The sequence below is a fragment of the Camelus ferus genome, chromosome 16 (assembly GCF_009834535.1).
Source record: "Camelus ferus isolate YT-003-E chromosome 16, BCGSAC_Cfer_1.0, whole genome shotgun sequence".
In the NCBI taxonomy this organism is placed as follows: domain Eukaryota; kingdom Metazoa; phylum Chordata; class Mammalia; order Artiodactyla; family Camelidae; genus Camelus; species Camelus ferus.
In genome coordinates this window covers 17,235,013-17,262,910 of record NC_045711.1, presented here as the reverse complement: position 1 = coordinate 17,262,910, position 27,898 = coordinate 17,235,013, and the positions used below count along the sequence as shown (strand labels likewise).

Below are 27,898 nucleotides of genomic sequence, written 5' to 3'. Positions count from 1 at the left end.
TCCGTGGGTGGAACCCCCACAGTGGCCTCCCCAGGGTGGGGTAGATGTTCGCATGTCCCCACTTTGTGGATGAGGAAGCTGTGGTCTGGCGCGTGCAGGGAGGGCGGTGGTTTACCTGCTCAGGGTCACTGTGGTCACATGATGAGTGAGCAGCAGAGCTGGGATTCAAACCCGGGGGAACTTTAACTACCACCCACCCTGCCCTTCCCCTCAGGTCACGGGCGTTACGTGTAGGGGATCATCACATCATGAACCACAGATGCGGGGGTGGGGTGTGTCGCAGCCTCCATCTCTGCGCCCCTGCAGGGCGTCCACGATCACGTGCCTTCCACAGATGAGGAGCAGTGGGGGCTCAGAGGGTCTCAGGGCTTGCCCAAGGCCACAGCCCTAGCATCAAACTGATGGGATTCCATCTCTCTCTGACTCCCAAGGCTGGGGCCTCCAGTGTGCAGTCAAGGCTGAGCTGGATTGTGTAACTGCTTCCTTGCTGTCTGTCAGCCTCACGGGATTAACAATCCTAATTTATTTGGACCTTTCGGAACCGGCTCCTCTCAGTTTGTAGCATCTCTGGGGGTAACGTGCCCCTCATATCCTCAGACACTTTGGGCCTCCTTCCTCCTGGTGCCCCTCCTTTGTCTGGCCTTCCTGGTGGGTTAGATGCTAAGCCACTGTCACCTTTTATCCAGGTGTCTCAGAAGGGCCTGTCCTGTTAGAAGTGGTCGCCTTCCCAGCCTGATTCCTGTCCCCACCCCAACCTTTTATGGGACTGTCACTGCCAACCAGCCCGGTGATGACTTTGGTCACCTTTCTCTAACAGTGGCAGGTCTCTGGCGTGGGCGCTGGAAATGCTCACAGTATTGCAAACCTTTTGGTTGAATCGAGGGTAGTAACAGTAACAGCAGCAGAGACACGGGTCTCACATATGTGATCTAATCCTGAAAGGCAGCTGTAGCTTTTACTATCCGGCTTCATCTCTGCTGTCCTCATCATCAGTTAGGTGGAGAAGTGGAGGCTCAGAGAAGCCAGGCAGCTCACTCGAGATCCTGCAGCTCCCAGGTACCAGGATCAGTGTGTGAGCTAGTCCTGTCTAAAGGAGACTTGTCCCAGTGTATCCTCAAAGCTCTTTTCTGGGCTGCCCAGCATGTGCAAGGGCCCTGTGGTTGCAGTGGTGAGCTGGGGGCTGTCTTCAGGGAGTAGGCTGTTACAGTCATTTTACCTATCCTAGCAGTGTGTTTTTATTAGTTACTGTGAAAAGTGTCAAATCTATGAAAAGCTGAAGGAATTGAGAAGTGAACACTCATAGGCTCTTCACCCGTGTTTGCCAGTTATCAGCATCTTGTTACATTTGCGCACTATACACATACACAGTATGTGTGTGTGTATTGTGTGTGTGCGTGTGCGCACACGCATTTATTCTTCTGGCAGAAACTTCCAGGAATGGAGAAGCACAGACACTTCACCCTGAATATGCCAGCATTTAGGAGTGATTTCAAACTGTCTTCTCTGGAAGCTGGGTTCTCTGGAGCAGCTATTAATTTAAATTTTGTGGAGTTTGAAGCCTGTGTAAGACAGTCTCTGTCATCTTTATCCTCACTCGAAAGGTCTTGTTGCCAGGAGAGCTCCGTTGTCCTCAATGATCACCTTCCTAACAAGGCAACATTTGAACTTACAAGTTTTCACTAAGAGAATATCACTATGTCTATGTTACATAATGTGCTTTCACAGAAAATATGACTTGCAAACAGGTTTTGCTCTAAAAAAGTTTTGGAAAGCCCAGTGAGCTCTGGGCTCCTCCCGGGTCACCACAGCCAGCACTGCCAGCAGAAACCTTCGGCTGGGGACCCCGGGGGCCTTGCGCACTCACAGGTTTGGCTGTCACGGCCTGTCATCACTCGTGAGTGGATCATAAGCTAGGGCCAAAGGGTAAAGATCTCATGAATCAAGGAAGTCATTTTCATGTCATTTTTCCTTTAAAGAGCTACGCACACCCTCGTTTCTTCACATGCATCTCAGTGTATGTACGTGCGCACATATAAACATTGTCGTGGACGCTGGTTATTTGGCCACCCAGAATAATGATCCGCATGACAGTAACGTTGATGAGGACACTGCAACAGTAGTTGGCATTTACTGAGGGCTAAATGTGCACCAGGCAGTCTTCTGAGGGCTTTGCATGTCATACGTCGTTTAATCCTCACACTGGCTCTCTGAAGTAGGGACCACTGTCGTCCCCATTTTACAGACAGGGACACTGGAGCATAAAGGATTAAGTTGTGAATGAAAAAAAAATGTTGCAGCCATATCAGTAAACAAAGGATGCTGTGCCCATCAAGTCATCAGCCGCTACCACCGCCCCCAGCAGTGAGTAGGGGGAACTCGGTGCAGACAAGCAGGCAGCCCGGCCTCTGCTGCCTCCCCCAGCCCTGCCCACTGAGGGCACTCAGGATGTGGAAGAACAGGGCACAGGCCCTAAGTGTCTAGGTGCAGGTCAGAGGAATGATTCAGTGAGCCCAGACCTTTGCACCTTCCCATACGTAGAAAATCACTGAATTCCTTCACTTGAGATGTCTGGTTTTCTTTAATCAACAGTAATCCCTTGATGTTCTGATTAGCTGGTCTTGGTTGCAAAAACTCCTGTATATCCTGGCTTCTCTCGTGCCTCTGAAACATCCACTTAGAGCGATCGGAGAGATTGCCTCCCGGGCTCGAGTCCTCAGGCCTGAATCCCCAGAAAGACCGCCAAATAAAACAGAGTTCTCAACTTTCAGGTTGTGCATTTTATTTCAGTGACAAAGTAATGTGCCTGTGTTCACAGAGCTAGTAAGTAGCTGGGCTGGGCTCTGAGCCCAGGAGTCCGACTGCAGACCCCACACTCTTCACTGCTCAGCTGTGGTGTCTCCCAGACACCTGGGTGGGCGTGTGATTGAGGCTGGAAGTTCCCAGACATGTTCTCAGGCCCACTTAAATTTTTTCTACCAAGAATTTTCCCTGCAGGGGTTTCTGGTTAGCATTCAAAAGCAGTCAAGTAACTTAAATATATACAAAACATTTGTGTTTCCACTCTGATGATGAGTTAAGGAGATGGATAGAAACACACTCAGGATCACTGGGACAGCCACCGTATAACCCAAATCCCCAAACCGAAGAAGGTGCCGTCTAATTGTGTATTCACAAATGTTTAAAAGTCATTAACAGCAGCACAGTGGAAGCTCAACACCAGGCTCCACCACATTTTTTTCCCGTTCAAAGGGATCTGGACTAACTGTATTTCTATTGTCCTAGAAACGAGATGACCAGCTCTTTCAGAATATACAGCAACTGCCTCCACCTAAGCAGCGCCAGGCTTAGGAGTTTTACGGTAAAGCCATGTTTCCAAGGAGGTCAGTACAGAAAGCCAGAGTCTACCGGCAGTTTCTGGGAGAGAGCAGCTTTCCATCCATCGCAGCGGTTAACTTTTCCTTTGGGAGATGTTTATAATAGCAAAGGCTCAACTGGGATATTTATCAGCCTCTCCTGTTCCTCTCGGGTTTGGTGGCGTTGACAACGGGCAGGGATAAAATGAGCCGGTCATCTCGGGACCATGGAAAACCTGGAATCGAGGCTCAGGAATGCCCCCTATTTTCGGTGTGAGAGGGGGAACGACTCTGTCCCCGTGTGCCAGAAGTGCGAGGCGTGCGTCCTGGCCTGGAAGGTCTTCTCCACCAAAGAGTGGTTCCGACGGGTGGGCGAGGTGTCCCGGAGGAGGTTTCTGGTCAGCGTCCTGGCGCAGCTGGATAGCTCGTATTTGTTGCACTATTTCCAAAACATCCTTCAGACCATGCAGGGGAAGGATTTCGTCTACCACAGGTCCCGGGTCAACGTCAGCAAGAAGGAGGGGAGAGTCGTCAAGTCCTCCTTGAACCACATGCTGGACAAGACGGTGGAACAGGAGATGAGGGAGATCTTGCGCTGGTTTGGGAACAGCTTCCCACCGGACGAAGGCCAGTTACACGCTCTTGCTGCTGCAGATGTGCGACCCCAAGTTACTGCTGACTGCCGCCAACGTCATCGGAGCCCTGTTTCTGAGAGAGCAGGACACCGCCTCAGGTAAGCACGGCCACAGGTGGAGAGGGGGGCCCCCGGAGACCAGGAGGCCGGACCGCAGAAGCCTGTAAAGCGGCAGGAGGGGCGGACAGGCCTGGGTAGACGGGGGTTTTCCAGGCTGCGGAGCAGACTTCTTTGTCCTGACACCCGATCCTGTTTGCCAAAGGTGAACCTGCTGAGTATGTCTTCCTTCCGGAAAATTATGAAATGACAAACGCAGGAGGAACTTTCAGCTGGCCTCTGGGATGGACGTCTGCGTCCCTTACACCCAGAAATGGCTGCTTTGTGCGTTTGCTGCTTATCTGGTGTGGGTCCTGCCTCAGCTGGTTCGGGATTGAAGCTGGTGAGGGACTGAAGTGGGTTTGTGGGGACGCAAAAGGGACACTGCTGAATTGTTTTGTCCTTCCATTTGCACCACACAGAGACCAGGCAAAGAGGTCAAAACCTGGGGCTTTTCTTCATTCGTTCCACTGTATTCCTTGCTTGTGCATGAAATCCAGCCTTGAAGTGGAGTTTATCCGAGGCTGGAGGTGAGGAGGGGCCGCATGTGGACATTAGGAACCCCCGCCCGACCGCCGGGGCAGCCGTTCTCAGTGGTGCTTGTGTCAGAGTCGTTGCGAGGGCTTGTAACACACAGGTGCCCGAGGCCTTCCCCAGGGCTCCCGCCCCAGCAGGTGTGACGTGGGCCGAGAGCCTGCGTTTCTAACCAGTTCCCAGCAGACATGGATGCTGGTCTGAGGACCTCACTCAGGTGGGACAGTGGCCTAGGGTGTCGGTGAGAAGATCTTGGAAATGTTGGGCCAGCTGGACCAGGGCAGCAAAAGCAATCATAAAGGAGCCAAGGGCCTGGGGACTGCAGGGGGTCTGGGAGGGGAGTCCAGCACGGGACGCAGAGGCGTGGCAGGGTGAGAGGGGCTGGCTGGGACATCAGACGGAGGGGTTCTGAGTTTGAGCTCTCGAGGGCGGGGGATTCCTAATGTCCATGAGACCTGATCTGCGGACTAATAGCATCCCAAGGGAGTTTAAAGTTACCTGACTTTGGGGGCAGCTAGATCCTGATCTATGCACCTGATGTCTTCGGTGTGTCTTTGGAGGTAAAGGAATGATCGTCTGGAATGCAGAAGTGGTGGGAAAACCAGAGAATCGTCTTAGTTAGATTAGAGATTGACCAGGTCCGACTCCTTCACGTTATAGGTAAATAAGCCAAAGTTCAGGGACCCTGAGGGACTTGGCCTTGGTCACCCTGTCAGGGGCTTGGAAACCAGGCCTCCTTTCCTGAGCATCTCCTGCGAGCGACACTACCCTCCCGACAGGGCGTCTGCCATGCACCTGCCGCCGGCTGTGGTTCTCCCCACCCAGGAATCAGCTCCTGGTGTTAAAGGTTGTGTAAGTCCAGTTACAGACTGGGGTAACCTTCCCCTTTCCCTGGGAGAGTTTGTCTCTTAGAAAGTTCACTTTTCTAATTTGGCTCAAGGGTGTTTATTCATATTGTTGCAAAACATTAAGCAAGAGCTTCAGGAAAGCAGCCCCTCGTCCAGCACCTTCCTTCCGCCCGCAGGGCTGGCTCCTTCTCTCCCCGCCCCCCGCCCCACTGCCCTGTGTATGGAGCTCTGATCAATTTTGCATGCAGGTGGGCTGGCAGAGACTAATAGGCTTTCTGTGATTTTTGTGCATTTTGTGTAACTGGCCTGGTCCATTCTGTGTAGATTTGAAAGAACCCAGTAGAAGTAAAACCACCTCTCTCCACCACTTTCTCTCCACGCACCTCCTTAAAGAGCCCCTCGTCCTGCTCTTTTGTTTTTCAGGGTTCGGTCATGACGCCAGCAAAGTGTTTTTCTTCCCTGAGAAAGGCTGCAGCCCCACCCCGCCGTGTGAGGCCTCACAAGTCTGCGGGGCAGGCAGAACCAGGGACACAGACTTCCCCTTGTCCACCAAAACCTCAGGAAAAGCAGGCTTGCAGGAGATCATGCCGGGGGGAGCAGCCGCTGCAGGTAAGCCAGCTTGCCGCAAGGACGCTGCTGGGAGTGACACGGGGGTCCCAGTGGAGTTGGGGGTGGCAGGGCAGTAGCATCTGGGGAGGACAGATTTGGGCAACGAACATTCACTTTGGGTTACAGTGGGCTTGTTTAACCGCACACATGGTCGGGGAGAAGCAACGATTAAAATCAGTTGGTGTGACCCTAAATCTCCGTCTGCCCCGGGCCATGCTCCCTCACCCAGCCCCTGACCTCTGGCACCCAGGAGCGGGGACACCTCCAGAATCCAACCCACCAGCATCTGTTTTTGCAGCACTGGATTCAGTCCTGAGGTGGAACTGGAAGCAGTGGGGAATTGGGCCCTGACCTCAAGGCCATCCTCAGTTGGTGTTTGAAGTAAGACGTATACGTGAAATGATTACAAAAAACACAAGGCACCGATTCTAAAATGCTTTATATATGGAGAATTTCAGACTTCAGATGCTCACCATCGCCCACGTAGCCCTCATCCTCAGCCTCAGTGATTATCGACATCTTATATCTTATTTCAGCTATCCCTCTCTTTAAAAAAATTTTTTTTTATTGACGTGTAGTTGATTCAGTGTTAGTTTCAGGTGTACAGCAGAGTGATTCAGTCACACATTTACATGCACGTATATATTTTCTTTTCAGATTCTGTTCCATTATAGGTTATTATAAGAAATTGAATATAGTTCCCTGTGCTGGACAGTAGAACCTTGTTGTTTATCTATTTTATATGCAGTAATGTGTGTCTGCTAAGCCCCAAACCCTAATTTATCCCTCCCCACCCTCTCCCCTTTGGTAACCAGTTTGTCTTCTATGTCCGTGAGTCTGTTTTTGGTTTATAAATAGGATTTTTATCTTTTTTTTTTTAAGATTCCACATGTAAGCGACATCATGTGATACTTGTCTTTCTCTGTCTGACTGACTTCACTCAGTGTGATAACCTCTAGGTGCATCCATGCTGCTGCAAATCATCCCCCTCTTTTCAAATTAAGCCTTTTTCTGGTTGGGATCATTTAAAGGGAGCTGCAGACACAGCTGTTTCACCAGCAGGGCAGTCGGCGCGGCAGACGGCCTTGAGCTGGGAAGGCTGAAGACGGCTCGTGCGTTCGGTTCGGGAAGTTCTGTTTCCATTTTGGCAGAAGAAACGAGCAAACTCCAGTGTCCTGAGGGTTGACCCTGATGAGCTCTATTTTGGGGAGAGCTTCTGGCGAGGACTTGCTCTTGCCCTGGAGTCTCACGAAGCCACCCCAACCGTGCCCCTTTCTCCGGCTTCTCTCTAGAAGGGCAGTGGAAGAGTTCACTCCAGTGCACTTCCAAGATGAACAGACTGTTTTCTGGAAAAGCAAGGGTGTCCAAAGCAGGGTCGGCCCCCGACGACCTGCCTGTGGACCTCCATGCTGTCCGGGAGCTGTCGTCCGGGGTCAGCCGGTACCGGGACTTCATCCGTCACCTGCCTGTCCACCTCTCCAAGCGTATCCTAAGTATGCGGGGCCTTTTGGGGGATTTCTCAAGAGACCTCCCATCCCCAGTGGGGGAGGTTCCCAGGTCCCCCTCCTGTTTTCCAGGCATGCTGGATAAGAACAGCTTGAACAGATGTGCGTCTGTGAGCCGGCACTGGGCGGCGCTTGTGCAGCAGGTCAGGGCGGACCTGTCAACGCACAACTTCATCCAGCACCAGATCGCCTTCCTACAGGTACTTCCTGTCTGGGAGGCGACAGCCTTGGACCAGCCTCACTGCCCCGCCGAGGCCGGCCTGGCTGTGAGCCTTTCCACCTGCTGTGGACGCTGAGCTGGCCTCCTGCTCCACGTTGGTGCTTCCTCACTGTCTTTTTGTCCCATTTGCCCTCCCACTGTCAGTGCACCTGGCAGGGACCACACGTGCAGAAACCTTGCAGGAAGAGAGACACAGAGCCTTTCTGAGACCTCACAAAGCAGGGACTTTCCGCAGGGAGCCACATCGTGGCTCATACAGTAAGAGAGCCTCGTGTGGTACACGGACGTTCACAAGGCCACAAAGTCTACTTTTAGGTTAAAATGCAATTTCCTCCAGATACTAACCATCTCTGGCAATTGTACTTTTGTTTCTTGCCTGAAGCCTGAGCCTAAATCATGGGTTCTCGGTAGCCTGGAGTTTTCCCAGCAGAGAGAGCTGACAGGAGACGGAGGAGGCAGGCCAGGCTCGGGAAGCTGGGAACTGCTCGCCACCTCTCGCTCGCCCCCCCCAAGACCTTCGGTGTCGTTGTCCTCCTGAGGCCTGTCTGCACGCACCACTGGCCTAACTGGCCGGGCCCAGGCCTTCCTTGGCCAGACCTTACCCGTCTTTCAGATCTTGCCAAGCACTGGTGTTTCCTCTCTCGGAGTGTAAGAACTAAGAGTAGCCGTGTTCTGTTATTTCCCACCCAGGGGTCCTACACCAGGGGAATAGACCCTCATTACGCCAACAAGGTCTCCATCCCGGTTCCTAAAGTGGTGGATGATGGGAAGCGCCTGAGAGTGAAAAATCAGAAATGGAAACTGAGAATGAAGGTGGGTTCCAGTGGCATCTGGGGCAGGCGATTGTGAGTGTCCATTCTTATTGGGCACCGAAGGCTGAAGTCTGGCCCTGGCCCTCACTTAAGCATGTAGGGCGTGCGAGGACATGGCTATAGCATGTGGATATGTTTTTGGCTTCCTGCTAGCGTGGCTGCTAGTTCCTGTATTTTGAGGTTGAAGAGTGTGGCTGGGAAGAAAATTGGAACTGGAAGTCTGGTTGAGTCAGCTGTGCCAGAATTTAGCACTCCTGGGGGCCACAGCTGCTCAGGAAGTGAGTGATGGAAGGAGGGAGGGAGGGAGGAAGGAAGGAAGGGAGGAAAGATGGAAAGAATATTGGAAAAGAATGAGGAGCACCCTGTTTAGACTTGACAAAATTGGCTTCCCCTCTCCGAGGCTCAGATAGCTTATCTATAAAATGATGAGAACACTTTGGGGGGCAGATGATGTGCTTTGTGAAGGCTGCAGGTGTGCAGAAACTTTGCCACACAAGTGCATGGGGTGTGTAGGCGTAATTTCACATGTGACTTGAGTCTCTCCAGACCGTCACGAATACACAATGTGACTGTGAAGCTGCAGTGAAACGGCCAGTCAGGGGGCACCTGCGACTTTACTGTGCATGCATCCTGATTTCCTGGTTGTGAGCTCATCTTTGGAAAAGTTGTGCTGTTGCTGACATCACAAGTTCCTGAAATCAGAGGTGGAAGAAGAATTAGGACCCTTGACTCAAAATTTTCTCCTTTGTGGGTTCCTTGTGCTCACTGGCCCCCATCACCGTGCAGCAGCGTCCACAGCCTGAAGGAGAGGAGTTGCTGGCCCCTGGCCCCTTGCCAGGGGAGACTCTCGGGGATGTGTGTCTGGGCCCTGGGTCAAGCTGCCGCTGTACTTTGACTGCAGATTTTCCCTTGTTAGAGTGACTACAACCTGTGGACCGCATACCAGAGCCAGGAAACTCAGCAGGTCCAGATGGAGGAGAGGAATGTCTTCTGTGGGACTTATAATATCCGCATTCTCTCTGACACGTAGGTACGGGGGCTGGAATCCAGGTCTCCAGGGACCCCTGAATTACCACACTGGCATTTTAGGGTCCCCACGACCCTCACTCACTTGGAGAGGCAGTGGTTCCTCCCCCCCAAGCTCCAGCTCCAGAACAGCATGAGACCCCATTTGGGGAATAGGTGCTTGATTATTGCACCTTTCCTGGCAGCGGCTGGAGGACGCTCTCCCCTTGTAAACTTGGGGTGGACTGACCAACGACCTTTTGCACACACACGAAATATTTTAAAACTGTATTTATTTCTTTATTCTAATGTTAGAAGTAATATATATTTATTGGGAAAAAATCCACTAAAAGCCAGAAAATGTCTAGAGAAAAGGAAAGTTGTCCCACGACCTTGCCATGTAGCGATAACTACCATTAATATTGCTGTTGATCCTCGAATTTCTTCTTTGCGTGTATGGACACATATTTTAAGGAGATGTGGGGCTGTGCTGCACCCCCACTCCAGCAGAGCTCTGGGAATGTCTGTCCATGGTAAATATGAAAATGGCATTTATGATAACTGTGGAGTGTGACTTCATTTAAACAGTCCAGAAGAAGCCCCATTAATAATCAACCTTCTGCTCTGCTTTAGACTTAGGACTTCACTTTTTATTCATAAAGTTTTGGGAAGGCCATCTCTGTTTTATTTTTGGCCGTGAACCTCACTAACAAGTTGCATTTTGACCAGCCAGGAGGGGGAAGACAGAGCAGGCAGGGGGAAGGCAAAGTTGAGTTTTTACGGAGAGCATGGTGATACATGCTCTTTAGAAGAGAGGATGACAGCTCGAACTCTAGAAATGACAAGTGGAATGAGGACAAAAACATCAGGATTTGCTCCTCATATTCAGGGTGACTATAAATCCCTGTTTACTGAAACAATCCCACTTCACTCTGTGGTCCTTGAATTAATAATAGTGTCCCCTTTCACAATGAAAAAAAACTCACTTTGGACAATAAATTATTCAGTCATCCTGCTCATATTCCATCTATTTGCTAATAAGCTAATGATTGGAAAATTAATTCCACTCACCCTGTTTCACAGACTATCAGCTCATTGAGGGGCAAGGTCCATCCATATCCTATTCATCTTTGAATTTCCCATTAGCACCTGTTGGCCCAGGACTTTGCTCCTAAAATATGCCCAGTAGATATCAGTTAAAGGGGGGAAAAGATGGAAACAGTGGGATGTGCAGTGGGTGTAGGGCTTCCCAATCGTGTTCATCTGAGGTTTTCCATGAAAAAAGGTTTCCACAGTCTAACAAGCTGGGAAACGCTACGACTCTTATATCTCCCTTGGGGACTTGTCATACATTAGCAGAATTAAAAAAAAAAAAAACACAGTCTGGCCTTTTGTCCTTAGGTTTTAAATCCACCTGAAACGGGCTTTTGTTATGGCGTGAGGTAGGGCCCGCTGACATGACGTCTTGCCTTCTGCTGCCTCCGGTGTTGGAAGGCCCTGGGTTTGCCGTCCTTCCACTGCTGCAGGTGACAGGCACTGGGCTGAGGGAGTTCCAGGAAGGACACCAACCCTTCCTTCAGGACTCATCCTTTCCCCCCCGCAACTCAGGTGGGACCGAAACAGAATCATCCACTACTCTGGGGGAGACTTGCTAGCTGTGTCCTCCAACCGGAAGATCCAGCTTCTGGACATCATACAAGTGAAGGAGGTCCCCATCAGGCTCCGAGGCCATGCCGGGAGCGTCCACGCCCTCTTCCTGTGTGAGGAGGACAACTTTCTTCTGAGCGGGAGTTATGACCTGAGCATCAGGTGAGCGGTCCCCAGCACCCCCAGGCCTGAAGGCGGCTCGCGGAAGAAGCATGCATGCTTTTACCTTTTCGTATTTATGCAAAAGTTATCCTAAATGGTACTGACTTCTAGAACAACCCACCTTTTTTTTTTTTGGCAAGATAAAAACCAAGAATTTGTATATTGTTTAAACTTTGAATGAGATAAATTTATAACAATTTTCTAGCTGAAGACTGAATCAGAAAGTGTCTTCTGTTTAGCACTCTTAGATGAAGGCATATCTGATATTTCTTTTGATAGATTCCTTCAAGGGAAAGCAGTTTTTTGTGAGTAGAAATATAGTATAGAAGCAAAGTAGTGTTTAAAAATGTATATATACATATATTTTAAAACAATATAATAAACACCCATGTGCTCATTACTCAGGCCAAGAAATAGATCATCCCCATTCCCCAAACCCCACTGTGTGCCTTTCTCTTACTGCTTCTTTTTCCCTCCCAGCCCGAGGTAAGGGCATCCTAAATTCATGCTAATTATTCCCTTGTGTTTCTTTATAGATTTGCCGCTGATCTATATATCTCCAAACACATTAACTACTTTTGTCCATTTTTTGAACATAACATAAATGGAATTGTATTTTAAAAATTCATCTCCACTTGATTCTTGCACTGAACTATGATTTTGAGATTCATCTGTATGATGTAGGTAGCAATAATTAATTTATTTTCACAGAGATACAGTGTTTGATTGGATGAATACATCATAACTCATTAATTCTTCTGTTGATGGAGGTGTGCATTGTTCATAGTTCTTTATTCTTTCGGAGATGTTCTTGGATGGGCTCCTGGGACCCATGTGCGTCAGTTTTCTATTGTTCATTGACGTATAATTGACATATAACATATTCGTTTTAGGTGGACAATATAGTGATTTGATATATGCGTATATTGCATAATGATTACCACAGCTTACTTTAGTTTCATCCATCACTACATATAGTTTTACAATTTTTTTTCTTGTGACGAGAACTTTCAAGATCTACTCTCTTAGCAACTTTCAAATATACGACACAGTATTGTTAACTATAGTTCATGAGTGTTTTTTATTAATTGTAGTTGACTTACAATGTTATGTTAGTTTCAGGTGTACAACATAATGATTAGTATTTTTATAGTTTATACTCCATTTAAAGTCGTTATGGGGGGGAGGGTATTGCTCAGTGGCACAGGGCATGCCTAACATGCACAAGGTCCTGAGTTCAATTCCCAGTACCTCCATTAAGAATAAATAAATAAATTAAAAACCTAATTACTCCCCCGCAATATAAAGTTGTTACAAAACATTGGCTATGCTCCCTGTGCTACACATCAACACATGAATGAATAGAGAGATGTGGTATGTGTGTGTGTGTGTGTGTGTGTGTGTGTATAGATATATAATATTACTCAGCTATAAAAAAAATGGAATTTTACTATTTAAGATCCATCTGGAGAAGGGAGAGTTTTTCCATAAATGGTATGTAGATAACTGGATATCCAAATACAGAGAGGAAAAAGAAAAATAAATGGGGCCCCTACCTCATTTGATAACAAAATCAGTTTCAGGTAGATTTAAGGCCTAAAGATGAAAGGCAAAAGTATTTTTTTTTAATTTTAAAGAACACATTCCTGAGTAATGTCTTTATGACTTTAAGGTAAGAAAGGGTTTGCTAAACATGTCAAATCAACAAGGTCTACTACATTTAGGTTAAAGATTTCTGTCCATCAAAAGATACCATAGATGGGTCTTAGATGGAAGAATAAATTTGCAGCACAAAGATAAAGAATTAGCTATCTAGGAAATCTGAACACTCCTATGAATTAATAGGAAAATGATAAATAAGTCAACAGATACATAGACCAAACAAAAAACAAGAACATGAAAACTGAACAGGAATTTCATAGGAGAGGAAGCACAAATGGTTCCAGAACATATTGTGGTGACAGTTCTTACCCCGAGTAATGCCCCTTGTCTGGCGGTACCGCAGTTTGTTTATTCTTACATCTACTGAAGGACATCTTAGTTGCTTCTAAGTTTTAGCAGTTATGAGTAAAGCTACTATAAACATCATTTGCAGGGTTTTTTCTATTTTTGTGGGAAATCACCAACTGTCCTCCCACGCGGCTGTAGTATCATTTTGCTTTCCCACCTCCATTAAAATAGAAACATTAACAATAAATAAATAAGTAGGCCTATGAACCCCCCACCAAAAAGAGGAGACTTCTTCTCATGGGGGCGGGCCTGTGCACCGGAGGGTGTTCAGCAGCATCCTCGGACCCTACGCGCTACATGCCAGTGGCACCTCCCCCCCGACTTGTGCCCACCAGAAATGTCGCCAGACATTGTCAGAGGTCCCCCGGGCGGGGAAATCACCCCGGCTGACAGTCACTGCATTCGTGTATTTACTCCTGCACAAAAACCCTGTGAGGTGACTGCTATTATTATCGTTTCCATTTCATCAGTGAGGAAGTGAAGCGCGCCTGGAAATGAAGCAACTTGCCCAAAGTCACACCGACTAGGTGCTGCAACCAGGACTCAGATCCAGGCCTTGGACTCATGAGACTGCAGCCTTCCAGCCGCCTGCTGATCTAAAGGAGCCCTAGACAGGATGGTCCTCAGAGAGTCTCAAAAGCTTTTTTTTTTTTTTTTTTTTTTTTTGGCCTGATTCCTGCAGATACTGGGATCTGAAAAGTGGGGCTTGCATTCGAATCTTCAATGGCCACCAGGGCACCATCACGTGCATGGATGTGTATAAGACCAAGCTTGTGTCTGGAGCAAAAGATTGCCAGGTGAAAGGTGAGAAAGAAATGGCTCACAGCTTCTAAGAAGCTCCCCCAAGTCCGTGGATTGCCAGAGGACTTGCTTTGCTCATTCCTAGTTCCTTTCTTCTTTGTTTGTTTGTTTTTTGGTGGGAAGGTAATTAGGTTTATTTTTAAATTTTTTAATGGAGGGACTGGACTGGGGATTGAACCCAGGACCTTGTTCATGCTAAGCACACGCTCTACCACTTGAGCTATACCCTCCCCTTGCTTTGCTCATGTCTATAGGCCGTCCTTCATCCTGCCATCTACCCATCCATGTATCCAGTGATCCACTCACTTATTGGCTATTTGCTGAACACTAGATGCCGTGGTAGGTGGTAAGGGAGGAAAATAAACATGATATGGCTCTTTTGACATGGCCTTTAATCTCCTCCAGAGGCTCCTGGTGTCTTAATGGAGACAGATAAGTGAATACATAAGGGGGGACAGTAACATGTGACAGTACAATAGTAAACATGTAAGAAATCCCAGCCCCACCCCCAGAGCCTCCATAGGGAAATGTGGCCCTGCTGACACCTTGCCTTTAGCCTTGGGAGGTCGTGCTGAACTTCTGTGAGCTAATGCATCTGCTGTCTTCAGCCCCTAAGCGGGTGGCAGTCTGCTACAGCAGCAGACAGAACGCTAACACGCCGAGTGTGGGATTCCCGGGCAGAGGCAAGTGCGTCAACGTGGAGGTTATCCATTATAATAAGACGTGGAAGCCCAGGTGTGGGTGAGATTTCCTCTGCAACATAGGAGGGAATAGCGAAGAGAAGGGAAGCCAGGGCCCCGGAAGCCATTGCATGTTAGGAGCGGGTGGAAGGAGGTGGTGGGAAAGGGACCGTGGGTGGCGTCACCGGTGCCAACGCTCAGTCCCGCCCGGGAGCCTCACTCCCGACCCCTTCTCCCTCCTCAACCGACCGGCAGTCTCCTTGCCTTGACTGCCTTGAGGAGTGCGACAGGAAGGATGCAGGATGAGGGTCTGAGGATGGAAGGGCGGACAGGGCCTCCGACCCAGTTGAGTGAGTCTTGGATGGGGGGCACCAGCAGGGCCGGAACTGGGAAGGGGCAGTCAGGCCCTCACCTCTGGCGCAGAATTTAAGGGGACACCAAAACTCTCAGTAACCAAGACACATATTTTAATGCAACATTTGAAAAGTCAAAATTAACATGCAAAATACATGATGAAAAAACAACCCGAGGACCTCTCACTTCACCCTAATCCTGGCCCAGCTCCCAGCCTGCCTGCTTCCCCTGGGCTCCCCCTGCCTGCCAGGGTTCCTGAAACAGAACAAAAACAGAGACAGTGAATTCTTTAAAACAGGGCGCCCTCCCAGTGAATCTTTTAATTCATCTTCAATTTTCCCATTTCTAGTTTGATAAAAGGGTCAGCACGTAAGTAAAAAATTAGTGCAGGAAAGCGTGCTAACGTAGTTAGGGTTCATGGTTAAGAGCGTGGCCTCCGGACCCAGTTTCCCTGGGTTTGAATCTGGCTCGATCTGCTTACCGCCTGTGTGGTCTAGAGCGGGTTCCTGAGCCTCTCTGTGCCTCGGTTTCCTCACCTGTCCAGTGAGGACCAATAAGAGCACTGGCTTGTGGAGAAGGTTTGCTGCACGTCAGGCGCTTGCAGTGGCGCCCGGTCCACCGTCCGCGCGGGGTGGGGTTCGGCTGTGGTTGCTCAGTATTCGGTCCGAGGTTACACATTCCGTTGCCTACGGAAGCAGAAGGGACTCTGGGGGCTGACAGAGCCGACTTCAGTGTCCTCACCCCTGAATTCGGTGCCCACTCTCAGTGTCTTCCTTCAAGCTCGGTTCTCCCACCCTGCCGTCAACCCGCACATCCGCCCAGCGCTCGCAGTCCGGGAGGCAGTGCTCCAGCCCCGTCTACGGAGAAGCAGCAGTGAACCTGCCCCCGTGATGACAGTCTCTCGGTAGTAAAATTCCAGAGTCAGAATCAGAAATATTTAAATGCATAGGAGGAGAGACAGCTTTCTTCTCTTTGGGGGCCAGAAGGTGGGGGTCAGGAGAGTAGCGTCTGGAGGGATGATGACACCACACATACGCTACGATTGTCCTGAAGTCTGAGTGTTTTCCAGGCTTGAGGAGGAGGCCCAGTGGAGATGAGCTGTCCAGCTCTCAGACCCTGAGGCTAAGTTCCAGGGTCAGAGCCAAGGTCTATGCCCGGCTGGCTCTCCCAGGGAGTGTGACTGGGGGCTCTGTGTTGCAGGAACGCAGACTAGGGGTGAGCCTGTGGCCTGTGCTGGGCCAGGTGAAGCCTTCTGTGATCTGACCTCCTGGGCTTGGCTGGTCTGAGCTTCTGTGATGGGGTGTGGACCCCCAGCATCACCCTCTCCATGCACCTGTCCCCCTCCTACCTTCCTCTCTCTCCCTCTCCCTTCCAGAGTGGGATGTCGAGACAGGGAGGTGCCTGAAGACCTTTAAACACAAAGACCCCATTCTGGCCACCAGGATCAATGACACATACATTGTGAGCAGCTGTGAGAGAGGCGTGGTCAAGGTGTGGCACACCGTCACCGCCCAGCTGGTCAAGGTGAGAGGGTGGGGCATGGGGGTGGGGGCACCAGGGGTGAGGGACGGGAGGACACTGATCAACTTCCTCCAGGTAGTGCCCCAGACCACCCTAGAGCAGCTGAGTACAGTCGCCAGAAGGGTGGTCTGGGGAAGGGGCAGTCTCCCCACCCCCCAGGTAGGGGCCATTCTGAGACTGAACAAAGCCACAGCTATCCTCCTTACTGTCTCATGAGAACATTGACTGCCTCAAAAATTATTAAATGTTCACACCCCAAAACTGTTCTTGCTGGATTTGAAACCCCCTGGCCCTAGCCGGTGGTGGTGAGACATCGCTTGTGCCAGGAACTCAGGGTCACAGCAAGCTGGTCTGACTGGTGGCTTTTTTCCACTGGTGATGTTGCCGCCGCAGTCTGACCAGCAGCTGCAGGCACCGGGATGCCCCAGGGGCCTCTGGGTCCTGCCGAGGAACCAGGGACAGAATCCTGTCCCCTTCCCTGTCTGGCAGCAGAGGAAGGGAAACTTTAACCACCTCTGGCACTCCGGGAAGACGGGGCCTGCCCCGCCACAGACCCGCCGGGAGCAGCTCTCTCCCTGATCACATTCCTGCTTAACTGGGGGAGAGAGCTCTGCACGCAGGAAGCACGGACGCTACTGGCCTTCTTAGAGGAAAAGTCAGGTCGGCTCAGGTACACACCGACTGGGTGGTCATCACGGATCAGTGGAGTGTGGCTCTGGGATTCATCTGAAGATGCCCCCAGTCTGCGCTGAAGGCGGGCTGAAAACAGGGGCATGTTTTCTTGCAGACTCTCAACGGCCATGAGGGAGCCGTGAAGTGTCTATTCTTTGACCAGTGGCATCTCCTCTCGGGCAGCGCCGACGGCCTGGTCATGGCCTGGAGCATGGTGGGGAAGTATGAGCGATGCCTCATGGCCTTCAAGCATCCCAAGTAGGTGCCAAGGAAGCCCTGGCCAAAGTCCTGAGCCCTCCTTTTCCCTCAGAGCCTAGATGGTGCCCTCCGGCCAATCGGTCCCTGTGCTGGCCTTCTGTCCCTCGGCTCTGACCCGCTCCTGCTTTCCTCCTCTTATACCTGTTACCCAGCTTGGCCGCCCCCTCTCCTGCCCTCACTTGTTTCTCTTAAGAAATCATAATACTCGGTGTGGATTTTGAGAAGTTACTGAAGTTTTATGCTTATGGAACACGTGATAAATGTGTATGTATTAGATATCAAATGTATGAATATTGGCAGTACCGTCCCACATGATGCCAGTTCCAGTCAACTTAAAATTCTTGGAACTGGTCTTTAGCCCAGGAGGTTTGTGTTCACAAAAGCTTAAACTTGTCCAAGTGCCAGAAGTTTAAAAGCCACTTACGGGCTTAGAGAAGGAGCTCCCTCAAAGCCTGTGAGCTAGATTCCATTCCAGGACAGCAAACGGATTCCGTTTCACTGTCCCAGTCCCGGTTTAGGGGTGGTGGCTGCGTGGAGACAATCGAGAAGTAGGCTGGAGTCACAGCTAAATTTATTCAGCAAAGGTGCTGTGGTCCGTTAGTGGCTGTGCAATGGTCGTGGGTGTGCAGGCTGCTCAAAGCCACTGCTGTTGAGCGTGAGCAATGCTTCTTCCCCTGAGTGCAGGGTAAGGAATTCCAGGGAACTAACCGCGGTCCTAATTGATTGAAGGAGTGAATAGGTCTTCCAGAAGGATCTCTCAGGGGATAGCTATTTGGTGCAACATGGCCCCAGATTCCCTTGCAGCCTCCCAGGAACCTCCTGAACAGGCAGGCTGGCCCTGTGGGTGGGGGAAGGGAACACGCGTGCACGTGTGTTTGCTGTCTGGGGTGCATGGCTGCCTTGCTGACACGTGGCTGTCAGGAAGGGCCAGCGTTCAGTGATTTATCCACCCTCCAGGTGAGTATTGGTAAGCCTCTTAGCATATCACCTGGATTCTCAAACCTTGACCTCAAGGAGGACTCCCCTGAAAATTGTGACTGTACATTTCCCAGACCTTCCGGGCATGATTCGGTAGGACTTAGTAAAGCTGCTGAAAAATAAATCCTTCCCGGCAAACTCAGCAGTTTGTTCTCCATTTCATCAATCCGTGAGCCTCCCTCTCCACCTCAGCTACGAGACCGTCCTAGACCATTTCCACTCCCATCGAATGACAGCCCCAGCACACCATTCACATTGGTTCTTGATACCTTGTGCAGTTACAGCAAATCTGGAGGACACGGTCCGTGATCTCAGCAGCAGGGCCTCCTCTCCCACCATCTGAAGTAGTGCTGTGTATGTGTAAATGCTCAATGAATATTTCTAACTGATGGACAATGAGGACTAACTTGACAGATTGCCTTTCTGGAGAGTTCTAATGAGTGGACTAAAACCCATTTTTCGGCTAAGAAAGAGGTGAAAAAACAGATATATTTGCTCTTGGTCCTTCATGGAAGAAGGACCAGAGAAAGTGGGCTCTTTTCTGTCCTCTTGGGCCAACATTTTTTTCTTCATCCAAAATTAAGCTTCTGCATACAGTGTGGGAGAGAATGGATAAGAGGAATGAAATTAGAGGGTGCAAAGCAGGGCTGACAAAAATGATGCTGCTTAGAAAAGCTTCTGGACTCTGTAGTGACTTTTTTTAAACCTTTATTCCTTAATGTCTTTCCAAGGCTAGTATTGTAATAATGTGTATGCATTCATAAGTGTTATATCTCCTTGATAAATTCACCCTTTTATCATTATTTAATGTTCTTTTTTGTCTCTATTAACAATTCTGTAAAAGTCTATTTTGTGTGATGTTAATATAGCGATCCAGTTTCTTTTGGTATCAAGTATCTTTTTCCATTCTTTTACCTTCAACATATTTGTGTCTTTGAATCTAAAGGGAGCCTCTTGTAGACAGCATATAGTTGGATCATGTTCTTGATCCTTTCTTCCATGTCTGCCTTTTAATTGAAGAGTTTAATCCCTTTACATTAAGTGTAAAATGGACTTACTCTGCCATTTTGCTATTTGTTTTCTATAGTCTTATGTATTTGTTTTGTTTTGTTTTTTTTCTCAAGTCTTCTATTAAAATAGATGATTTAAAGTCTTCATCTAGAATTTCCAGCCATTGGGCTTCATTGGTGGCTGGCACTGTGACTGTGACCAAATTGTAGGCAGAAGAACAGAAGAACTGTGGAATAGGGAGAGAGAGTATGGCTGTGTGTTGAGGGTTGATGGTTCCCACCCAGAATTAAAAAATGATGACACACATCATTTCCATCGTTTCATGACCCCTGCCTCCCCACCATACACAAAACGCCCCAATGACAGACAAACACAAGCAGTTTACCAGAAGGTGGGTACTGCCCGTTGCTCTGTTCCCTTCCAGGGAGGTGCTCCACGTGGCCCTTCTCTTCCTCCGGGTCATCAGTGCCTGTGCAGACGGCAAGATCCGCATTTACAATTTCCTAAATGGGAACTGCCTGAAGGTGATGAAGGCCAATGGCAGAGGTGATCCTGTGCTGTCCTTCTTTATTCAGGGCAACAGGTGGGTGGTCGGTGTGGAGGTCAGAGCCCTGAGCCGTTCTGTTTGGATGAGTTTTTCCCTCCTCTGGGACTCTGGCCCCGGATTTGTCAGCAGCAGGAGACGCGGGCAGTGCTCCCCTCCAGCTTTGGCTGCAGTGGAGTAATAGGCTGACTCTATGAGTTGGGGGCTCATTCATGGGACTTTGCACAAAACTCAGCAATCGGGGATCACGTTACTCTTCCTTTGCTCGGGTGTCTGATCAAATCACGTGATGGGTGCAATTCGGTGTTGCTACGGGGACCGTGGTTCTGCAGACCTGTAACCCCTGCTGCTCCCTGGCCGTGTGTTCTGCCTGAGAGCTGCACCGGCTGTCTCCTTGTCTCACTTCCGTTGCAGAGACTTACAGGATGGTGGGGGTGGCACTGGCAGACGGCCAATGTCCGGGGGGCAGAACTGAGTTTACAGAAACCAGAACTGTGACTACACGATTTGTACATAGTACTCTGTGTGTTATATGCTTCACTTCACATATGATATTACGTGAAAATACCCAACTATACTGACCTTTTAAATTCTCCCACAGGCTCGCTTGAGGCATCACCTAATCACTTCCAACCACATTGCCTTCCTTTTAATGAAACTTTATTTGTACTTTTTACCATCTTAAAGGACGAGGTGCTAGTAATAAGGCTCAGTAAATTAATTCTTTTCAGATATGAACTAATTTAAAAAAAGCCATTTAAAAAAGGTCCCCTCTGACCTTTTCTTGTTTGTGACATCCAAAGAGAGACTTCAGCTTGAGTGAAAATAAGTCTGGAAGAGATTTCTAATTGGAATGATTCCCTGAATTCCATTCCAGCTTTTCCAAAAACAAGTCACTTTTACAGAGTTTACGCTGCCAGAGAGTCTTAAAATTGCAGCCTTTTGGAGCAGAAAGGAACCCGCACGTAGCATTTCCATGTCTTGCTTATGGTTGAAAGCGGTGCTCTGTGGGTGCTGGGAGCCCCAGGACCCAGTGGGTGGGTGGGAAGCGATGTTGGGGGCCCCGGGTTAGGAACTCTTTTTCCCTTCAGCGGCCTGACAGTGGGGATTAGGGAAGATGGAAATCCTCTTGCTTTACAAAGTGCAAGCGTTCTGTCTGAATGCAGAGCACACACAGAGACCTTGGAGTGACGGAGTGAAGGAGCGTGCCGGTGGGCAGTGAGGGCTTGAGGCCTCCCCATTACAGACTTCTCCACATTCTTCAGGGCAGAGACGCGCCGTGTGGCTGCTGTGCTTAAAAAAAAGGAGTGAATTTCAAGACATCTGTGTGCAGAGTAGTTAAGCCTTCTGCCTTGTGCACCCCAGGTACTTGGCGCCCACTCCAGGAACAGAAATTCATTTAAAAATATTTTAACCCAAGAAGCGAAGTAATCAGAACATGTGTGCCTTGCTCACATTTAATTTTTAAGGAAAACAGCTACAGAGCTAACGACCTCCTGCTGCAAGGCCGGCTGCCTCTCTCCGCTCTAGACCCTCCAGCGACCTGCACCACCCTGTCTGTGGCACTGATCCCTCGGCCTCAGGACTGGGCACGACAGTAGTCCAAGTGCTATCTGGAAGCTGGGCAGTGGCAGCCTCCCAATCTTGTTGCTTTGGTTCCAGGATGGTGATCAACACGGAGAGCAATGTTCTCATGTTCCAGTTCGAGAATATAAAGTGGCAGTACCCCCTGGAACGGGCCAAACAGAAGACCAGGGACAAAGAGGAAGACAGGGAAGAAAACGACCTCACAGAAGTTCTCTCCAAGTCCAGCACTCAGATCTACAGCCCCAGGGACTCTCTATCCAGCAAACAAGTAGCCCAGGAGTCCCTGTTAAGCAAACCTCACAAGTTCCGCATCTTTCTGAAGGCATCCAGGTCACCTACAGGTAAGAGAGCGAAATCCCGGGCAGCCTGAATGGTGCCCAGTGGAGCAGGTGAGGACGTGCCAGGACCAGTTTCTTTGCGGGGTATCTTGGCTAACGGGTTCTTGCTGATATAAATCCCAACCTTTAGGGAAGGTGAGAGCCATTCTCTCCCATCTGACAATTTGTTAGCCGGCTCCAGGGAATCTGGTTTTCCAAGGCTCAAGTTTTCCAACTTATTAGAGTCTTCCTACGGTAGACAAGACTAGCGCACAATACTTGCCATCAAAACAAAAGCCAAACAAATCAACATCCTCCCCCCATGCCCCGAATCCCCAAACATAGAGTGCATTAATCATTTGCTTAGGACAGAGACAAGGTATGTTATACTGCAGAAAAATGTCCTCTGCAGAATGTATTCTCTCTAGACCTCCGATCGATAGCGTGCGTACCTGGAAAATACTGGATCAACAGATCGGCTCCAAGAGTGTCACACCACAAGTGGTTAGGACAGAGGCTGGAGAGTTTTAAATAATGCTTAGAGCTTGATAATCAGTAGGAAAGATGAGGGGTGGCGGCAGGGGGTGGGGGAGGTCAGGAGGTGATCTAGACACATCTTAGGCTCCGGGTGACCACCAACTTTCATGGGATGACACGGTAACAAAGAGACTGTTCGGGTGAAAATCAGTTGAACGATCAGCTACACCCCCTTTATTCATACCTAATTGGATTATGCAATTACGACAGCTCCCCCCTACCCCGATCGTCATTCAGCACCGTTAATGGAAGCACCTCTGAGTCAAGGAAAGCCGAAGTCACCCCGAAGAGACGGCAGGAAGAGAACGAGTCCCAGGGATGCAAACGGCAGGGGCGGCCAGCGGGAGCAAGAGACTTGGGAAGCAAAACCCCTCCCCGGAGGTAAGAGCGGTGAGACTCCATTCATAACCAGTGCGGCGAGATCCAGCCTCTCTCTCTCTGTCTCTGCTCAGCCTGGTTTTTCAGCAGGTCCACCAGTAAGTCTGCTTATCTTTGATTCAGAGTGAATAAAATGCCCAGCTTCTCCCAAGAGTGACTGGTTTCCCTTAACTGTCCCCTTACTACCTTCAGGCCACGCAGAGTGAGAGCCTTTCTCAGAGCTGAGCTTCGAGCTGCTGGCTCTCCGGGCGCCTTCTCACTCCTGGGACCCTTGTGTCATCAGCCTGAGTCAGGAGTGCAGCAGCTGGAGAGAAGAGGCAGCCAGGCTGACTTCAGAGGGCGCTGCAGGGGATTCATGAGGGAGGAGCTAGGTTGGGGGGCAGTGCTATGCAAATGAGATGGGGAGGTGACGGAGAGAGGTGGGGAAGGGGCTTTTAAGAAGAGTCACTGGACACCATGAATGGGATGTCCCTTTGTTGGTTCTGAGCGACTTTGGCAAAGATTTAAAATGCCTTTCAAATATTTTTGGCTGATAAGTAGGGTTTCTTTGAATCAAACTCACTGCAGAGACTAGTTTTGAGGCAACGGTAAGACAATTGAGTTTTATGAGGTCTATACTAAAGCGGGCATCCTTGTATATACCTGTGTCCGTGTACCTGTACAGGTGTAAACCTTGCAGGGTAAAGCCCTAGGAGTGGCTTCGCTGGGCCAGAGGATAATTGCATTTACAATCTGGAAAGATGTTGCCGTGTTGTCCTTAAAAACCGCCTTGTCAGCTTACTCTCTCACCACCACTGCATGCACACTCCCACCGCCCCGAAGCCGACATGGGGTGCTAGCCATCAGTTTGCACCTGCTCACATGACACGTAAAAACGGTACTTGCATTTCTTTAAGGTTGATCACTAACAGGCTAAAGGTCCATCGTGGGCAATCACTAAGTAGATGATGACGAATCTGTACCACAGAGTATTACATGACAGCGAAAAATGGATGAGGAAGTGCATACGTTGGAAAGAGATCCACAATATATCACTATACGAAAAAAAGACAAGTTAATGAACAATGAGCGCATCACAATTCCTTTTAATAGGAGAAGAACTGTGTTTTGTCCCACACATGCACACACACAGAATCATTTATTCCGGAATTCAAAGGAGAATGGGGAATATTTTAACATCTTAATTCCATTTAGTTTTATATGTTTTAATAAACTTATTTAATTAACAAAGTAAAGACCAGAATAACATTTGAAGTTTCATCCCATCTTAGTATGCCCATACACAGATATCTGGGGATAAAATCTATTTGGTCAAGGAGAATTATACACTGTTATAACAGTATAAAAGCAACACACCATTGCGTTTTCTTTTCTGGTTACAGATTGGTGTCGTACGGTGCAGACTGTACTCGCTAGGACAGACAAGACAGATGACTTCTACTTTGCATGACTCAGTCTTTCCTTTTGTAATATGGGGATCATGTTTTCAGTGTGTCTGTGAGGTATTGCAAGAATTGAAAGGCCTGAATGAGAGGCATAGATTTGCTCACCTATGAAGACATCCTTGCTAACCGAAGGGTCTGGCACCTTGGAGGTCCTGACCCTAAGGTCGTATGCCAGAGTGAATCTCTTGTCCTGGTCAGTGGCTTTTGGAGCAGCAGCTATTGTTCAAAACATTTTGGGAAGTCCTGTTCAGGAACTGTCTTTTGGGCATGTGATCCTTTCCATTTCCCAGGGGTGACACATTATCTGAAGGCAGTTTTGATTTTGAGAAACATCCAAAGATCATTTGGAGTCAACGTTGATTAAGAAGGTGGAGATCAAGATTTACAATATTACTTTTATTTAGAAATCTGTTACTAAAAATTTATAAGGCCTATGAAAGAGGGGTGAAGGTCATTCCCTCAGGGAAGTTTTAAGAATGGGTGGATTACATATGTTCCTTCCAAAATGTGCATACCTAGAGGCTAATACACACCAGTACACAAATACTAGTGTATTTGTTTAAAACTTGTGTTAAATCTGTTATAATTTTTGGTCTCATGGAGAACTTTTGGTCACATGATGACAGTGTGTCCGCTGGGCAATAAAGACCTCAGTCTGAGGAGCAGTTAGAAGGGATTTAACTTTCTTGCATAAGTACTTAAGTTTTACATGAAACACTGTTTCTTTCCTTTTTTTTTTTAGAAAAACCAGATGATGTGGAGAAAGTACCAAAAAAAGGACAAGTAAGAACTTCTGCAGATTTGATCACCCGCTCAAAGAAAAACTCCTGGCACGTCCCTATGTCTTCTGACCAGTTGCTCCTGACAGTGAACGCCCTGCAGAAAGCCCATAATTCCAGGGAGTTTGCCTATCCCTGTAGGCCCCAAGCCCAGGTCATTGATGCCTGGGGACCTTCAATTTCATACCCCAGGAAGGTCCTGAGTTTTAAGGGAAAATCAGTCCAACGTGAAGTTGATCAGCTGAGATTCAGCAATCCTCCCATAGATGTGAAACAAACCAGCATTCCCCTCGAAATCCAGAAGCTTCAGCCCAACCTGAAGAATTCTCTGCACAGTCCCAGAGTCCAGTCCACCCTACCCCAGCCCGTGCTCATCCGCCCCAGGCTCGCTGGCAGCGTTCAGGGTGAAGACGGGGCGACCAGTTCAGTTGATGGGACGGTGCGCAGCTTCAGTCCCTTAACTAGCATGCAGGTCATCAAACCAAACCATATGCTGGCCCTGCCGGTGGGCACGGCGGCCCAGGCTGCCGAGAAAGATGGGCCTCACTTCTGCAAGGCCCTGGACCCCTTCCGAGTGAACACCCAGTTCATGCTGTGGACTGTGAAGGAGCAGAAGGAGTATGGGGAGGCCATGGTGAAGGAGTATCAGGCCAGAAAGCCCGCTGGAGTGGTCAACCCAGAAAAGGCCAGCAAAGCTGCCTGGATCCGGAAGATCAAAGGCCTGCCCATAGACAATTTCATGAAGCAAGGAAAAACCGCAGCCCCTGAACTTGGACAAAACATATTTATCTGAACCAGCCTTGGGAGGTTACAATATCTTACAATAAATAGAAAACCAAGTGGATTATTGGTGTTTGGCCCCCTTTTTGGGTTTATTTGTCATTTCTCTCTCCCTCTCTTTTTTCTTTTTTGACTGTTCCCTAGCAATTAATGTGGGGGCTCAATTAGTTTCCTACAAGCCAAAGAATTGATATTTTCAAAGTAATAAAAAAGAGGGAGGCTGGGTGAGATCAGCATCTGTATTCCCACTGAAAACCACCCAGCGAGACACAGGGAGGCCCACTTTCACTGGTGGGGATGGGGAAGTGGTTTTTGGAAATTAAATACCACTCATCATTACCAGTTCAGTGTTATCATTTCTTCCAGCAAACGAACTGCATTATATTCAGAAAAATGGGCTGAATTTCCCTGGTATTTTTGTACGGAAGCCTGATGAAGGTCAGTGAGTTCAATTAAGAATCTGAGAGAAGCCCTCAAATTGCATCTTTCCTTTCCAGGGCTAACGCCTGTGGAAGAGAATTAAGCACCTTCGCCCTTTCTACATTCATATTGAGTGTGTCGAGGTTGCTACTTAAACCTGCAGAGGCTGGTGTCAGGTACCAGGCAGGTAGTTTAGAGAGTGCAGCCCAGCACAGGGGCTGTGGCCCACTGGAGAGCTCGAGCCCCGTTCAAAGAGGGCAGCTCCTACTCAGCAGCTCAGAATGGCTGTAGGATGGAAACAATCCAACCAGAAAGCAGGAAGAAACCAACAAAAACCCAACCCCACACAACCCCACAACCCGCACACTGGGTGGGCCACCAAAACCCCAGCACAGGCAGAGTAGATACACAGACCACCTGTTCAGTCTCTGTGTTTCACCACTGTTTGCCAAGCTTTCTCTCCTTTGAGATTTTTTTCTCCATTATTAGGATGTCAGGTTTAAAGTAGCACTGGCAAATCGCCATGTAAAAACTGTGATTTGAATGGAAGGAACCTCCTCAATTCAGGAAACACGTTATTCCACGAACCTTCTGATGGCAGTCTGCCCATAGGCGGGGCAAATAGCATCTTGTTATAAACACAGTTTCAAAGATGACACAGAGTCTCTGAATTTCAGGTCCTTCACAGGGCAAGATCACATCATTAGTGGCTAAACTTGAAACAGTAATAAGAATAACATCCTCTATTTAGCAGGACTTACCCTGTAAGGGTACCGTTAGCATCCCCACCTTAACACTGAGGAAGGGAAGGACGCACAGAGAGGTAGGTTAGTTAGCTAGATAACTGGTAAGTGGAGGAGCCGGGACAAACCCAGGGGCTCAGACTCCAGGGCCTACTCTCTCAGCCTCTCACTCCGTACTGTCTCCTGGGGTCTATATTCCTCCCATAAGAAGACCCTCCCTGTTTAGAGTCCTCCTGCCTTGTTCTTCGTAGTAACTGTTTACCCCTTCGCAGGAGAGTATCTTTTTTTCTTCAATTGTTTCTAAAATTTAAGGTGCAAAAGAAATACTGTAGGCAGTACACATCGTCGTAAAATATTCAAACAAAATGAAAACTATGGAACAGTCACGACCCTGCCCCCCACCTCCACTCTGAGGACGTCCACGCCGGGGAGGACACCTCGTAGGTAGTACCAACATCTCCACCTGACTAACCATGAAACTTTGCCCCTAAAGCTGCACCAGTTTCCTTTCCCAGCTGGTTTTTCCTCTCCTGCTTGGACCGGCCCCGGCCCTAGCCCGAGTCGCCCCGCCCACGCTCTAGCCCCGCCCTCAATAGCCCCGCCCCTCAGCGCCTCTAGCCCCGCCCACACGCGCCCCGCCCCCAGGCCCGGAAGCGGA

The 27,898-nt window shown here is 49.0% G+C and overlaps 1 protein-coding gene across 1 annotated transcript; it reads left to right on the top strand.

Annotated features, from left to right (window-relative positions):
* Nucleotides 1–99: 99 nt before the first annotated feature.
* CDRT1 (CMT1A duplicated region transcript 1) lies at nucleotides 100–26,141 on the top strand. The gene is given in 15 exon segments (XM_032498227.1): nucleotides 100–3,964; nucleotides 3,966–4,086; nucleotides 5,889–6,074; nucleotides 7,367–7,567; nucleotides 7,652–7,779; nucleotides 8,490–8,612; nucleotides 9,528–9,637; nucleotides 11,225–11,425; nucleotides 14,118–14,239; nucleotides 16,646–16,794; nucleotides 17,579–17,721; nucleotides 20,135–20,293; nucleotides 21,917–22,182; nucleotides 22,906–23,076; nucleotides 25,261–26,141. Coding segments are annotated over 15 exon segments (3,294 nt in total). The 5' UTR covers nucleotides 100–3,580; the 3' UTR covers nucleotides 26,091–26,141.
* The last annotated feature ends 1,757 nt before the right edge of the window (nucleotides 26,142–27,898 follow it).